General features: G+C 34.9%; 1 protein-coding gene across 3 annotated transcripts in view; it reads right to left on the bottom strand.

Annotated features, from left to right (window-relative positions):
• Nucleotides 1–14,084, bottom strand: part of DCDC1 (doublecortin domain containing 1) — a 393,336-nt gene that overhangs the window by 59,742 nt on the left and 319,510 nt on the right. For all 3 annotated transcript variants that reach the window (XM_074372209.1, XM_074372210.1, XM_045523733.2), the window contains 3 exons: nt 7,945–8,126; nt 4,402–4,500; nt 1,120–1,219 (listed from right to left, as the gene is read on the bottom strand). In XM_074372209.1, coding sequence (XP_074228310.1) covers nt 1,120–1,219; nt 4,402–4,500; nt 7,945–8,126 — 381 coding nt within the window. The remainder of the gene's footprint in view (nt 1–1,119; nt 1,220–4,401; nt 4,501–7,944; nt 8,127–14,084) is intronic.

The following is a 14,084-nucleotide window of genomic DNA, read 5'->3' as shown; positions in this document are numbered from 1 at the left end:
CACTGATCATTACACACCTACTCTGTGTGTGGACCCAGGGAGAATGTTCTCAAAAATGTCTTCTTTCTGAATGACAGGGTTCTGTTTCTCTCATGGATACACTTAATCATGTAACTCTTCATGCTTCAGTCTTCATGTCGGTAACCCAGAAAAGCTGACAGATTCATTTCTAGCAAATATACAGGGTCTTGTAACAGTCACGCCTGGTTCCATCTTGTCCTCCTTTTACTCATACTCCCTCTGCCCTGGTGGCCTCATCGACTTATCTTTGAATTAAACTTACCATTTTGTATTGCATGTTTACATGAAATCTATTTAAATTCTTCCTAAAATAGCACAGTGAATAAGCACAGCAGCAAAAATAAAAATATTAAAAGCAAACAAACAAAACACCTGGTAGTGATAGAGTTAGAATTCAAAACACAGTCTACCAGACTCCAAGAACAGAGGCTCTCCGCCCTGATACAGGTCATTGGTACTTGGGTTTAAGACTCTTTCAAGGGATCTTTACATTCAGAGCCCAAGTCAAGTTCTGATAATTTGGTGTAAGCTTGGTTCTCTGTTCAAAGAATTTCAGGCATTATTCAAGACAGGTTTTCTTCACGAGCTGATACCTCAAGTTCTATAAATGGGAGGAAAGGCTGGGCTGCTAAAGTCTTTCCACTTCTCAGCCTTCTCCAACCACCCAAATAGTATGTGTGAAAAATTAGATATGCTTTTTTTTTCGGAAAAGGTGAAATTGTCTTTAAGAAGTCATTAAAAAACTACATTTTGAAGACCGCAAAAAGAATACAGGATCTACCTCCTTCCAAGTAGGACAGAAATTACAAACAGTTAATAATTTGGTTCTCTCCAGTTTCTGCCCTCATTTATTAAGGGAGTTGTGATGAGTATTAAGTGAATTCTATCATATACAGCCTTGAAAATCATGCCTGACACATAGTAAGCTCTCAACAATTAGCTATTTGTATTACTTTCTGATGGTTGCTGAGTCAGGATAATTCTGACAAAAAAAAAAAATAAGAGGAAAAATGGTGCTAGAAGTCTTATATTTAAAATCCTTTTTCTTTTAATAGTATCAGTATATTAATATTTCCAGTTTCACATTCTTGCCTTTACCAGTTCATCTCTTTGAAGGTCTTTTAGGGCAAAGATCTCCTTCCCCTTTTCATTGAACAATCTCCGAGCTGCAGAAGGTAAATTTAAAATTTCAGTGCACCTGCAATAAGAGACACAAAAATTGACCTGAAAGCTTTCAGCAGAGAGGAGAGGAAACAAAAGAAATCAAGGGCCTGGATCCTTAATGACAACTAGCTCTACAGACTGTGAGACAGTCAAGAGCTGGGCCCGGGAACCCATCAGACCCCTTCCTAGTGTCATTTTCCCTCCCCAAGCTGTAGGACTTGGGCAAACTGTTTAAACTCTCTAAGCCTAAATTTCTTACCTTTCAGGGATGCTGTGAAGATTAAGGGTTGATTCTGAAAAGTGCTTAACACAGGACCAGGCACGGTCAACAAAATTTTTTTAAAAACATATCATGATTGATTTTTCATTCCTCAGTATGCTCCCACATTTTCCTATTTGTGTGCCTTTTCTCTTGCCCTTCCTTCTAGATAAAACATCTTCCTCAGCTTTCTCTCTAAAAGTTCTACTCTTCCTCCAAAGTTACATCCACTACCGAGCAATCTCTCATCTGGCTCCACCAGAAGTGATCCCTGTAGATAGCCCTTTAACTCCCTTAAAAATAGGAATTTTTGGCCAGGTTAAACATTAAACAGTGATTGTTTTTTTTTACCCCCAAACAAGCACTGGGCCAACCCTGTGGATATCAAAATGAACGATACAGTTTCTCTGTTTCCTGAGAGGCTCCCTCTCCAGTCAGGGGCAGAGACTGATCAGCAACTGAAGTCTAATATGAAGTGGTGGGTGCACCTGCCCAGGGAGCTGTGATAACACAGAGGAAAAACAATGAATTCCTCTAGAGAAGCCTCATCTAAGGAAGTGACATTCAAGTTGGGCTTTGATGAATAAACAGGAGTTCACCAAGTAGGGTTCGTACCTAGAGAAGTTTTATATGGCTGGAGCTGAGCTTATGGACAGGAGGTGGAGACAGATGAAGCTGGTAAAGGAGTCAGGAACCAGGTGAAAGCACTTAGGATGCCAGACTAATGAACTTGGTCTCTATTCCATAAATATTAGGAAGCCACCGGAGGTCCTATAGCAGAGGTACGGCGTTGTCAGATCTGCTTTTTAGAACGTTAACTGGCAGAAAAGTGGAGGATGGACTGGAGGTGGAGAGGCTGAATTCTATACTTTAGGATAGAGGTAAAGAGGTAGAACTGTGGGGAAGAGGAAGTAGAGCTAAGCAGTGATGGGGTGTTTCCTGAAACATGCTGTTTTATATTAGAATGTACTGACTATAGTAAATGAATTAGAAGTGACTTTATGTTCATCAGGAAGACTTGGCTGTATGAAAAATACTTCTCAATTTTATTTCCTCAGATGGCATAAAGCAACTGAGCAGATAATTAGGCCCTCCATTTTTTGAGAGGTCTGAGAAGAAAGTAAGCCAGTGGGAATGAAGTCTCTGCTTCTGTCACAACTCTGAAGCTGATGGACCAGTGACGACTAGGCTGGGTTTCTCATCCAGAGGAGTTCTTAGAATGGGGGTGGGAGGGAAGAGTAAGAGGATTGAGCCCCAGTCAAAAGATTTGCTTAATTCTCTGTGAATGCTGCCCAAAGATCTAACCCAATTTCTGCTACTTTCCCCAAACCCAAGCACGACCTAAGCAGAGTCACCATCATCATAACCTGCTCCCACTCACATTTTCCTAGGAGAATTTTGGACTATGGCAGTATCTAGTTTTAGGACAAGTAGGAGAATAGAGGGAAAGGGAAGTTGGTGGATTTTTCTCCCTTCCTTTTATGGGAACCCTATTTTAATAGTGCTGGATTCAACAGGCTCATGGGTGTGTTGGAGAGGACTGAGACGAGCTGTTTCCTTAGTATTCAATTCCTCTAACTAGTTCATGTGCCAGCCAACATCAGTGAAGAGAGAAGAAAAGAATTGGCTCTTAAGTGCCTAATAAGGAATACGGACTTTGGAGTCAGATTGCCTGGGTTCAAATTCTAGCCCTCTCATGTACTGGCTGTGTAACCTTGGAGAAGTTACTTAACTTCTCTGATCCTCATTTTCCCAATCAATAAAAGACAGGTACTTATAGGGATATCTTACATGTGAATACATGTAAAGCACCTGGCACATAAAAAGTCAGCAACACATTATTAAAATGGACCAAGCACTGCAAACATTTCACGTCTACTCTCTTGTTTAATTCTCACAACCTTTCTGAGAAGCCCATTTTACTAATGAAGAAACTGAGCCTGTAGATTAAGTTCTTTGCCCAAGTTCACAAAGCCAGTGAGTATAAGAGCTGAAATTCAAACTGAAAACTCTCTAGGTCTTTTACTACATCATATGGCCTCCCAACAGGGCATCATCATAGAATAACAGGGCAGAAACTGAGACAGATGCTAAGTGAGCAGTTCAGGATTTCTCTGTTACATAGGGGCCAAGGTCCTGGAAATAAAGTCCTTTGACTCTCACATTAGGAGTTAGGACTGATAACCACCTGGCTTGGATTTACAGAGAACCTAAAAAAGCAGAGGCTTATCTCTGACTCTGCTCTCTCAGGACTGGTTTTTCTAATACTTCATGCTGCCTGCAACTTTAGATACGAACAAAAACAGTCTATCTCTATTATTTTTAAGATGGTCTTGTTATGCTGTTAGATCTCCATTTAGCTTTGCAGATGGAAGAACCAGCAACAACAAAAGACCCTCACAACTGTCGAGAGTGAATTATTAAATTACTAAAGGATAGCATAGTTTTCCTTAAAACAAAACTGCCCACCCCCAAATTCAACAAGACATATTTTGTAAAAAGGTTTATACCAGGTGCTCTACATTTGAACACCTACCAAATTCTTTGGGGATAATTCTTATTCGGGTAGGAAAATATTGATCAAAAGAAAATTACAATGTATTTCACAAATATGATATAGGTTAATGACATTTAAAAATGAAAGTAGATAACTACCCTGCCTTCAATTCAAACAAAAACAAATCAAAGTGCTGTAAAGTTGTGAAATATATAGTTTTAATGGGAATAATTTATATTCACATAGTTGGTAGTTCAGAAGCTAATGGAAATCACCAGGCCTAGAAATTTGAAGGGAAACGTATTAATTAACATCAGTATCACATACCCAAATAGTTCACGTATTTCACGGATTAAAAACTCCAGAATCATTATATTAACAACTTACGTAGGTGCGTATTTTTTTTTTGTGTTATAATCATTCAGGAATTTGAATGGAATATACTTTTGCATTTATTTACCTCTCCAAAAGTTGGTGAAATCCAGTCTGGTTGGTTTCTGTTTCAGAATATTTAGTGACATAATTTTTCACATTCCCTTTCCTTTCAGTGTCAACCTTTCTGAAACAAATGATCCAAAATTTGATATGTCAGTATACACAATTATCATTCAGCTTGTTTAAATACGTGAAAAAGTCATGAAGTTTTTCTTAATATATAATTTTTCATTTTTTTTTTGGAGGGGAAGTAATTAGGGTTTTTTTAAATTTATTATTTATTTTTAAATGGAGGTACTGGGGACTGAACCCAGGACCTTGTGCATGCTAAGCACGTACTCTACCAGTGAACTATATACACTCTTCCCCCATGAGGTCTTAATTTATCATGATTTACTCTAAAATAATTTGCCTTTCATAAAAAATAGGGCTTCAAATACTATCACATTAAATATTAAACTTCATAAACATTTATACTATGAACAATTTTTACAAGAAAATAAATTTCCAATATCTGAATCCTTTTCCAATAATGCTGAAAACTCTTGAGATGTGAATTTATCAACTTTGAAGAAAATGCAGAGATCACATTCATTTGGCCTTTGATGTTTTATTCATTTACTGTTCATATTCATATGTTTATTCATATATTATTCAGATACTGTTTTGGTTATCAATCCAACCTAAAAATATTTTTAATGAAAACTTAATAATCATGCTCATAGAAAAAGAATTGGAATATACATCATTCAAATTTTCAAGTAAGAAAGTATTGTATACTTTTAAAATCTCTATATTTTATTAAATGAAAGAAATACTCTTCAACTATAGCTATTCATTCATTCATTCATCTGAATTGGTAATCAAGTACAGTTTATCAGTAATTCATTTATTCATTCAATAAGCACTAATTTAGGGCCCTAAATTTGTGGGCCCTAAATCATATGGTGAATAAAGTAACTTAATATCTGATTAACCAGAACACACTGTTCCATGACTGTAGCATAGCAGACAGCACACATATGGATGAATAACACATCACCCCTGTTCTCTGTCTCATGGATGGAGGCATAAACAGATAATTACAACACAGATAATGGCAGAAGCTATGCTGGTGAAAAGCTCATGGCGATCAGAGCAATGGAGTACAGAGAAGTTGAATTCAAGGGTTGGGGCTGGGGATGTTACATTCAGAGTAAACAACTAGAAATGAAGTCCAAATTCATTCTCAAAAGACCTTTATTACTCAGGCATATGGGAGGTATTGGGAGTGGAGGGAGCTTAAGAATGGAAATTGGGGAGAGTGCTGATAAAGAGGTAGAGAAATATGCAGAGACAGGCCATAAAGGGCCTTAAAAGCTATAGTAAGGGGCTTGAGTGAGTCCAGGGATCATAACTTACTGGTAAATAATACCCATATACATTGAAATTATCTAATATATAAAGTTTACTTAATAGCTTCATGTTTAGTCTTTCCTCCTACAATTCCTTAAAACAATAATATTTTAAAATTATAAAATTTTCCTTAAGGTTCTGAGAAATGAAATACACCTGAAACATAAGCAATCACAACTGTCTTAATTTATATGAATTTGACAACCATTATCAAGAACTAATGGACAAGATCTTGTTACTCAATAAGACCATGATCAACTCAGTAATGAACAAAATGCTATTTGATCTTCCTTCGGCTTTGTAGATGGAGGCACCACCAACAACAAAAGTTCCCTCCAAACTGTCTAGAATGAATTATTAAATACCTAAAGGACAGCATGCTATCAGAGCAGAATTTGGTTAAAAAGGATCTATATTTCATCATTCTAACCTGATTTTGCTTATAAAGATGTTTAGTAAACAGCCCAACCATCTTTCTTTCTTATAAATGTTTCAGGTTAATGCAAATAATATACCCCCACGTGTCATTAGCATTTATTTCTTCTGGAAGATAGATACTTAGCTTGGATAAAAGTAACACAGCAGGTCTTCTACCTTTCACAGTTCTGGGGTACCACTTACACAGAATACAACGTGAACTGTGCCTTCTGGGGCTGTGCAATACAGCGGCCCTGTTAACGTTAGTCAAAACACTTCCTTCCTATTTAAACCTTCTCTTACCAGTACTTGCATACAGCTCGGGAAGGTGGGGGGCAGGAGAGGGATGCTATTGACGATCCTGTAGAAAATTTTCTGAATCAGCCAAGAAAAATTAAACTATATTTAGACATTAGAGTTTTAATGTCAAGTGTATGGCACTGCATTTTAATTATCTGGGAATAATTAATTGATGTAGAGAACAAAGTGAATATTTGATTAACCAGGACACACTGTCCCATGAATATAGACAGCAGAGAGTTTCACTGACTCTGCCAGAACAGCTGTATAAATTAACAAATCTCTCAGATTAAGCTTGGATTAGCTGATTGCAGCATGCATTTTAAAACATAAATTGATAAGATCAAATCTGTATATAATTTTGAGACACAGTTAAAGATAGGAAGGGAGAGAAATTATTTGTTAACTTTGCATGTTACAAAAAAGTCATATACTACTTTAAGGGCATTACCCTCACATTTTACATCTAGTAGAATGAGCTAATTATGAAATGTATGCGTCAAAGATTTCAATTTCAGGGTTGACTTTACTTTGAAGATTAATTTTTTACTTTATCATCTTTACAGGCAGTTCAGTGGACAGCCGATCTGAATGTTACTCATTGTTCAGTGATGCATGAAGTATATTTAATCAATGTGAAGAAAGTAATATTAAATTATTATCAGCAGCCTCAAATATTCTAAACATCTCAAAAGAAAGGTCAAGAGGTAATATCACTGTTAATAATATGAGAAACAAAGTATTTAACTCATTCTTTACATCAGAGTTTTGCACTGATCTATGATTCCTTTTGTCATAAAATGTAATGAAAATATAGCAAGTGATTTTTCTCCAGTGTTGGAGAAGTATTGGCTGTTTGGGAAGATTTTATTCCAGTCTCATAACGTAAGCTAAAGTGCAGACTGATGCTTTTCTAGGATAGAAAACTTTTAAAATCTTATTTCAAGGCAAGGATATAAATTATATAAAGTTGTATTTTGAGAACTATACTTGTTCATTAAATATTCCAAAGATCTAAATGTAAATAATTGTGTATAATAATAACTTAAAGTAAATAATAACTGAAATAAAAGTTACAAATTTATATTTAATAAGTAATTCATAGTATATTATAGTATATTACAGTATAATTCAGTTATTTCAAAATACATTAGTAAATTCAAATAGTGATGCTAATTCAAAATTGGTATTGATCAGAAAACTTTTTATTAGAACTACTTATTTCTAACTCATTATATTCTCCCATGCCCAGCTTAAATCAGCAGTGTTCAAATTAAGCTCCTGACAGAAACGAAATGAATCTTAGTATCTACTTTTACCTCCAAAGAGCCACATGGGAGCCTTTTTAAAAAACAAACACAGAATTCTCCCAGAAAAACACCCGTAATCAAGAAGAAAAAAACCTGTAGACATTAGAAAGTGTGCTTGATGAGAAATATGAACAAGTTGTTCTTACTGCATTTTCCACCCAGGTGAGATACCGGGACTGATTACAACATGGGCACTGGTTTTGTTCTTGTCTCCATTCCGCAAAACTTGGAGTCTTACAGGGACATGTTGCTCCAGTGTCTTACAGGTGGGTTTCTTCATGGGAGGACTGTTTGGAAGAAGCTGTCCTTCTATTGGCCAATCAAACTCCTTCAGAAAAAAACGACAGGAAAATTGATAATAAGTGGATAGTAAGAGCCATTCCTAGACATAAAAAAATAAGCACACTTGCTTATACCTTTCATCTTTCATTCATTCAGCAAACATGTATTCGGTACCTAAGAAGTTCCAGACAATTCTAATTCAAGTTTTACTTAAAGAAGAAAGATAGTCATTTTCAAAATGTATGTACAACCAGTGCTGTGTTACAACATGGAAGATTTATTCCCTTTCAGATAAACATAATTCTGGAAAAATAGAATGGAATTAACTTAGAGTATTTTTTGCTCCTATGTAAAATATCTTTAATCAATGTGAAGAAAGGAAGAATGTCCGAAAAGTGGTTTTACCACCTGAAGTAAATATTATCTTAAACTAAATCTATTTGGGAAAGAAAAATATATTTGGGGAACACCCAAAAAAGAGTGAGATGATAAAATTTAATCGAATTTCAGATGTTTCAGCTGTAGAATTCGGTTACTTTGTATCCATTCATTCATACATGTATTTATTAATTCATGCATTACCCAAATATTTATTGTTTACTATATTCCAGGCACACTGCTAGACACTGGAAATAAAACTATGAACAAGACAGGATACTCTTCCTCAAGGAACTTCTAGAGGATGATCAGAAATTTACCTAGAAACAAACTGTCAAGTACAATAGCACAGGTGTAATAACAATAGGGTACAAGGTGTGATGGGACCATTTAGGAGACTCGAAATCAGAAATGCCATGTGATAGATCTGAAGTCTTAGTAGGAGTTAGTGCAGTAAAGGAGGGGTGAAAGGATTGAGCAGTGCATGTAACAGACTTGAGGGTTAACAGAACATGATGTTTGAGGGGTTAAAAGGAGGCAAGGATGGCTCCCTGGTTTGTAGCTTGGGCACCTGGGTAAATGGTATTGCCATTCATGGAAACAGACATTTGTGGAAGGAGATTAAATAAGGGATGATAAGAGATGTTGTTAGGCAGGGCCCAAGGTCTGTCTGTCTTTCTTTTTCCCTATCTGCATATACAGTTGTCCTGGCAGCAATTTAATCTCCCATTAATCTGCAGTAACCAGCTTAACGTATGACAATACCATGTAAGTGTGGGTCTGTTTCTGTGTGTTCCATTTTCTGCAATTGGTCAATTTCTCTCCCCCTGTACAGTACCATATTGTGTTGATTATATATGGTAAGTCTTTACATTTGGCAAGGCAAGTACCCTTACCTTGTTATTCTTCTTTGGAAATTGGTTTTTGTTGGCCCTTTGCCATTTCATACACATTTAAGAAACAGCTCAATTAGTTTTTTAAAAGACTGTTTTGGATATCAAAACTTTGAGCAGGTTAATTAATTTCTTGTCAATTCCATTTTGTTAAGATTTTTTTCTTGGATGTATGTTGAGTCATGTAAAGCTCTTTTTCCTGCATTTATTGAGATGTGCTCATATGATTATTTGTCCTTCCATCAGTTATGTATTAATTACATTAATTAATTAAAAAAAATTTTAAGCTAATATTCCATTCCAAATTGGTCACAATGTTTTATATTTTTTATAGATTGCTAGATTTAACTTGCTAATATTTTCTTTAGAATTTTTGCATGTACATTCATAAAGGAAATTAACATGCAATTTTCTTATATTATCCATATCAAGGTTTGGTATCAAGTTTATCCTAGCCTCATGAAATGAGATGGAAAGTGTTATTTCTTTTGCAATATTCTGAAATTTTGTTTCTTACATGTTTGGTAAAATTTGACAATAAAACTATCTGGTAATTGTGCTCTCTTCGTGAGGAGATTTTAACTATCGGTTCTATTTTTTTCTGATTATCGGATTATTCAGGCTTTCCATTTCTGCTTGGTTCCATTCTGTTAAACTACTTTTGTCCAGGAATTAGGCCATTTTATTTAAGTTATAATATTTATTAGCATAAATTTACTTATAATATCCTTTTATTATTTTCTTTATCTCTCACCATCTATCCTTATATCTTTCTTTTGTTCCTAATATCATTTACCTTTACTCTTTCTTTATTGATCAGTTTGGCTAGGTATATCCTTTTTCTTAATTTTTTTAAAGGATCAATTTTTTACTCTGTTGGTTCTGTTTTATACGTATCACATACTGTATCGATTTCTCCCCTAATTTACTAACTTCCTTCTAATTCTTTGAGTCCATTCTGCTATTATTTTCCTAACTTCTCAAGTTGAATTCTTACTAATTGTTAGCCTCTCTTCTCTTTTAACATAAGCATTTAAGGTTGTAAATTTCCTTCAAGTATGCTTTAGCTGCATTCCACATATTTTTCTCTGGTTCTAAGTATTTCCTTTTAAAATTTTCATTATGACTTCATTGTCCTGTGAGTTAGTCAAAATAACTTTTTAAATATCCCTATAATATATGGGGTACACTGGCAGTTCTTCTTTTAAGCTACTTTAAACTTTGTTCTAATGTTAAAGGCACTTTTACTTTATCTTTCATAGAAATAGAGAAATATGGTGTCAGGATAATGAAGGACAACAAAAACATGGGTTAAACTGACTGGAGTGTTTCCTCCCCTTCCATTTTCTCTGTTGGGATTCTAATGTTCCCATTCATTTCTTTTTGGCTTTCTACGTGTTCACACTGTTCCATGGCACAGCTGCATGGTCGGGACACCTTTGATAGGCCATAGTGCTCCCTTGCATTAATAATTCTGCTTTTTCCTTTTCATCTCTGCTTCAAAACTAGAGTCAGCCTGTGCTTCTTTTGGGAGTCGAGCTCTTAACCAGTGATCTAAATTGCTTAGTCAAATTGGCCCTTCATCATCTATTTATTATTAAAAAATTAATAGATTCTTCAATTTTCTCTCTCAGGCTTTCCTCTATCTCCCTTTTCTCGTGTCATACTGATAGCTAATTATCATCATTTCTTGACAGATTAATAAAATGTGTACTTTTAACATGTTTTTTTTTAACATGGACCCCTCCAAATAGATATACTTTACTTTAGTAATTCAGAGATATTAAAATCACTATCCAGTCGCTCATCCCAAAAGTTTGTTTCTTTAAACTCACTTTTTGCAATGATTTCATCCTTGAAAACAAAAATCCATTGCTTCTTACCTTTTTAAGAGATACAACTTCTCAATTTATAACTTTTCCCATAAGGGGTGATAAATTAACCTGAGTTTCTAGAAATTATTCCAGTGAACTTAGTAAAAGAATAAACCCAAATAATTCATTAATCTTGTGATTTTAGGAGGTTTTAACATATTTTTAAGGTACCAATACACCAAGATATATGAAATCTTACTTGCTCATAAAACATAGCATCTATTGCCTTTTAGAATGAATGATGTTTAACATAGTGAAAAAAGTGAAATCAGTTGTCACCCCTGAGAGCAAATAATCTGGTATATAATGCACTCTCAGTCACCACAAAAATAATTCCCACTTTATCTATTTCCTGAAATCTTCCCTTGGTCATCATTCTCTTTTGAAAGGTTCTAGTCAAAGAGTTAGCAGGAAAATTTGAATCTCAGTCAGGGTAGGATGTCTCAGATGATATTTTTAGATTCAATATTTTGACTTAATTTTCAGGGTCATTTAGACAATCAGCCTGGCTACCTTTCCTCATACTGACCATACAGCTGAATAAACTGGCTCAGCAAACAGCCTTGGTTTTCTGGAACACCAAACTTTTTCTGTGAGTTTCTTCCTGCTCTCCCTTCTTAGTCTTTTATTCATCGAGTCTGCCTTCTTCCTCTTCTGGTTGCTTCCTTTTTGACACATAGCCTATACTTAAACTGTAAGCTCCACGAAGGTAGGGACCATGTCTATCTCCTTTCTTGCACTGTCTGCATTACCTAAACATATAATAAATAATGGTTAGACAAATAGTAAAGTTCGAAGATTAAATCTGGAATAAAGTGAACATACATGCTTATAGTGATCAAAGTGTTCTGAATCCCACAATATGAATGTCACATTTCCTAATTACAGTCTATTTATATATATTTATATGTAAAGTCTTTCCAAGAAAAAGATTAATTGTACTTAACGATACACAGATAAAATCATCCTTTTGCTTAAAAATGTGGAAATGGGACTGGAAGAAAATATGGTTCATTTACATAAAAGGAATCTAGACTTAAGTGAAATAGAGTACATTTAATTTGAATGAGAACTCTCTCTGTTCTCTGCCTAGTATGTATTTTCTTCCTCAAACATTTCAAGAAATAAGAGGACACTTAGGCTGAGTCATTTTGAAATACATGGCCAATTTGTCTCACTTTAGCTAATTTAGTGCCTTAGTCCATTCCTTTCGGTTTACAAGTCAAGGCCAGAGTTCTGTTGGAGTACGGTGACTTCTTAACTATTCCACCCAAAAGCTATGGCTCTGTTTGAATGGCTAGGAACTTTGCAGTAGCCCATTTTCATTCTTAAGATCTTCTGGTTGTCAAACTCTAGAATGTTATCAAAAATATTAATTTTGTTTAAGGTAAATGTTAAAAGGAACCTGGTTAACTTAGGTTTCCTAATATAGTTATCATTCATCATTTAAGTCAATTAATTAACTAAATTACTTTACTCGTATATTCATGTTAAAAAATGTAAGCACAATATCTGTAAAATCTACAATAATTATAATTTTCTCTCTTTCCCTATATGAGAAAGTACACTTCCTTATGAGGCATCCTGTCCACTCCCAACTTATTAGGTGGGTGGGAAATGTGATATTCCAATGAGAAATGTCCCAGTTTCTTCCAATTTTGAAAAGCCCTTTTTGTTTGCTTTTTAGCTCTGTACTTTTGGATGCATGTTCAATCAAATTGAAGGTTCAAATTTCTTACCAGGACTATTATTTCTTTTCAAGGATATAAGCCTCCTTTCCCTTTCCTCAACATGGTTTCTGGGTTTAGATGAAAGTTCAATAAACCATATGCCATTGGGAAAAGGGGTTCATAGTCTATATGTGGGTACTTGTCCTGGATCCTCAGAGACCTCTAAGGATGTGCCTCTTCTCCTCTTTGGCCACTGGGCAACCTGCTGGCACCTGCTCACCTCCAGCTGAGGAGTAAGCTACTCTTTGTGCTCTCTGGGTTTTAACCTCTGCCCTTCCTGAACCTCTGAAGAAAAGTCTACAACTAGCACAGCTCTCAGTTTTCTTGGTGTATGCTGGGCCTGTTGGTTTCTCTGTGCTACTCCTCCACCTTTGGCTCCATGTTGGCTCTCACTACACTGCAAATCCTGAGTTTTAGACACATAATTCATCTAACCACTGGCTCAGGCTATCCAAACCACAGGTAGAAGTCAGCTATTATGTTTTCAGTTTGCTAAGTGAAAATACCTTACACGAATGAGGGCAAAATAAAAGATTAAGTTTGCTTAGTAAAAGTAAAAGTAAAAATAATTTTTTAAGTAGACTAAGTGAAAACTAAGTTTGCTACTGATAACTAAAAGAAGGGTATATTAGGCAAAAGAGAAGTAACCCCAGTTGGAACGACTGAGGTGTAAGAAGAAAGAAGAAAAATTAGGAGTAAATCTAAATTAATATTAACTACATATAACTATGTTAATATCTTGTGGAAATTTTTAAAAGATTAAAATTAAAATACATGACAATAACAGTGTATAAATTACAAATTAGAAAACTGATGTTAAAGTAATGTAATGTCCTCAACTATTTGAGAGAAGAGTAAATATATTTGTTAACTTTAGATTTTGATCATTTACATATGCAAGCTAAAATGTTCAGAGTAATAATTAAAAAAAGAATGAAAATAGAGGACACAATTTCTAATCTAGTAGGTGGTGAAAATACAAGAAAAAAATTAATCTAAAATATAAAAATGGAGAAAAATGAAACAGAGAAAAGGCAGAAAATAATCCATATATATGTCATTACAATAAGTAGAAAAGATTAAATCCCTCAGTTTAGAGATAAAGATTGTCAAAACATTTTTAAAAATT

The sequence above is a fragment of the Camelus bactrianus genome, chromosome 10, assembly GCF_048773025.1.
Source record: "Camelus bactrianus isolate YW-2024 breed Bactrian camel chromosome 10, ASM4877302v1, whole genome shotgun sequence".
In the NCBI taxonomy this organism is placed as follows: domain Eukaryota; kingdom Metazoa; phylum Chordata; class Mammalia; order Artiodactyla; family Camelidae; genus Camelus; species Camelus bactrianus.
This window is presented reverse-complemented; position numbering and strand designations above follow the sequence as displayed.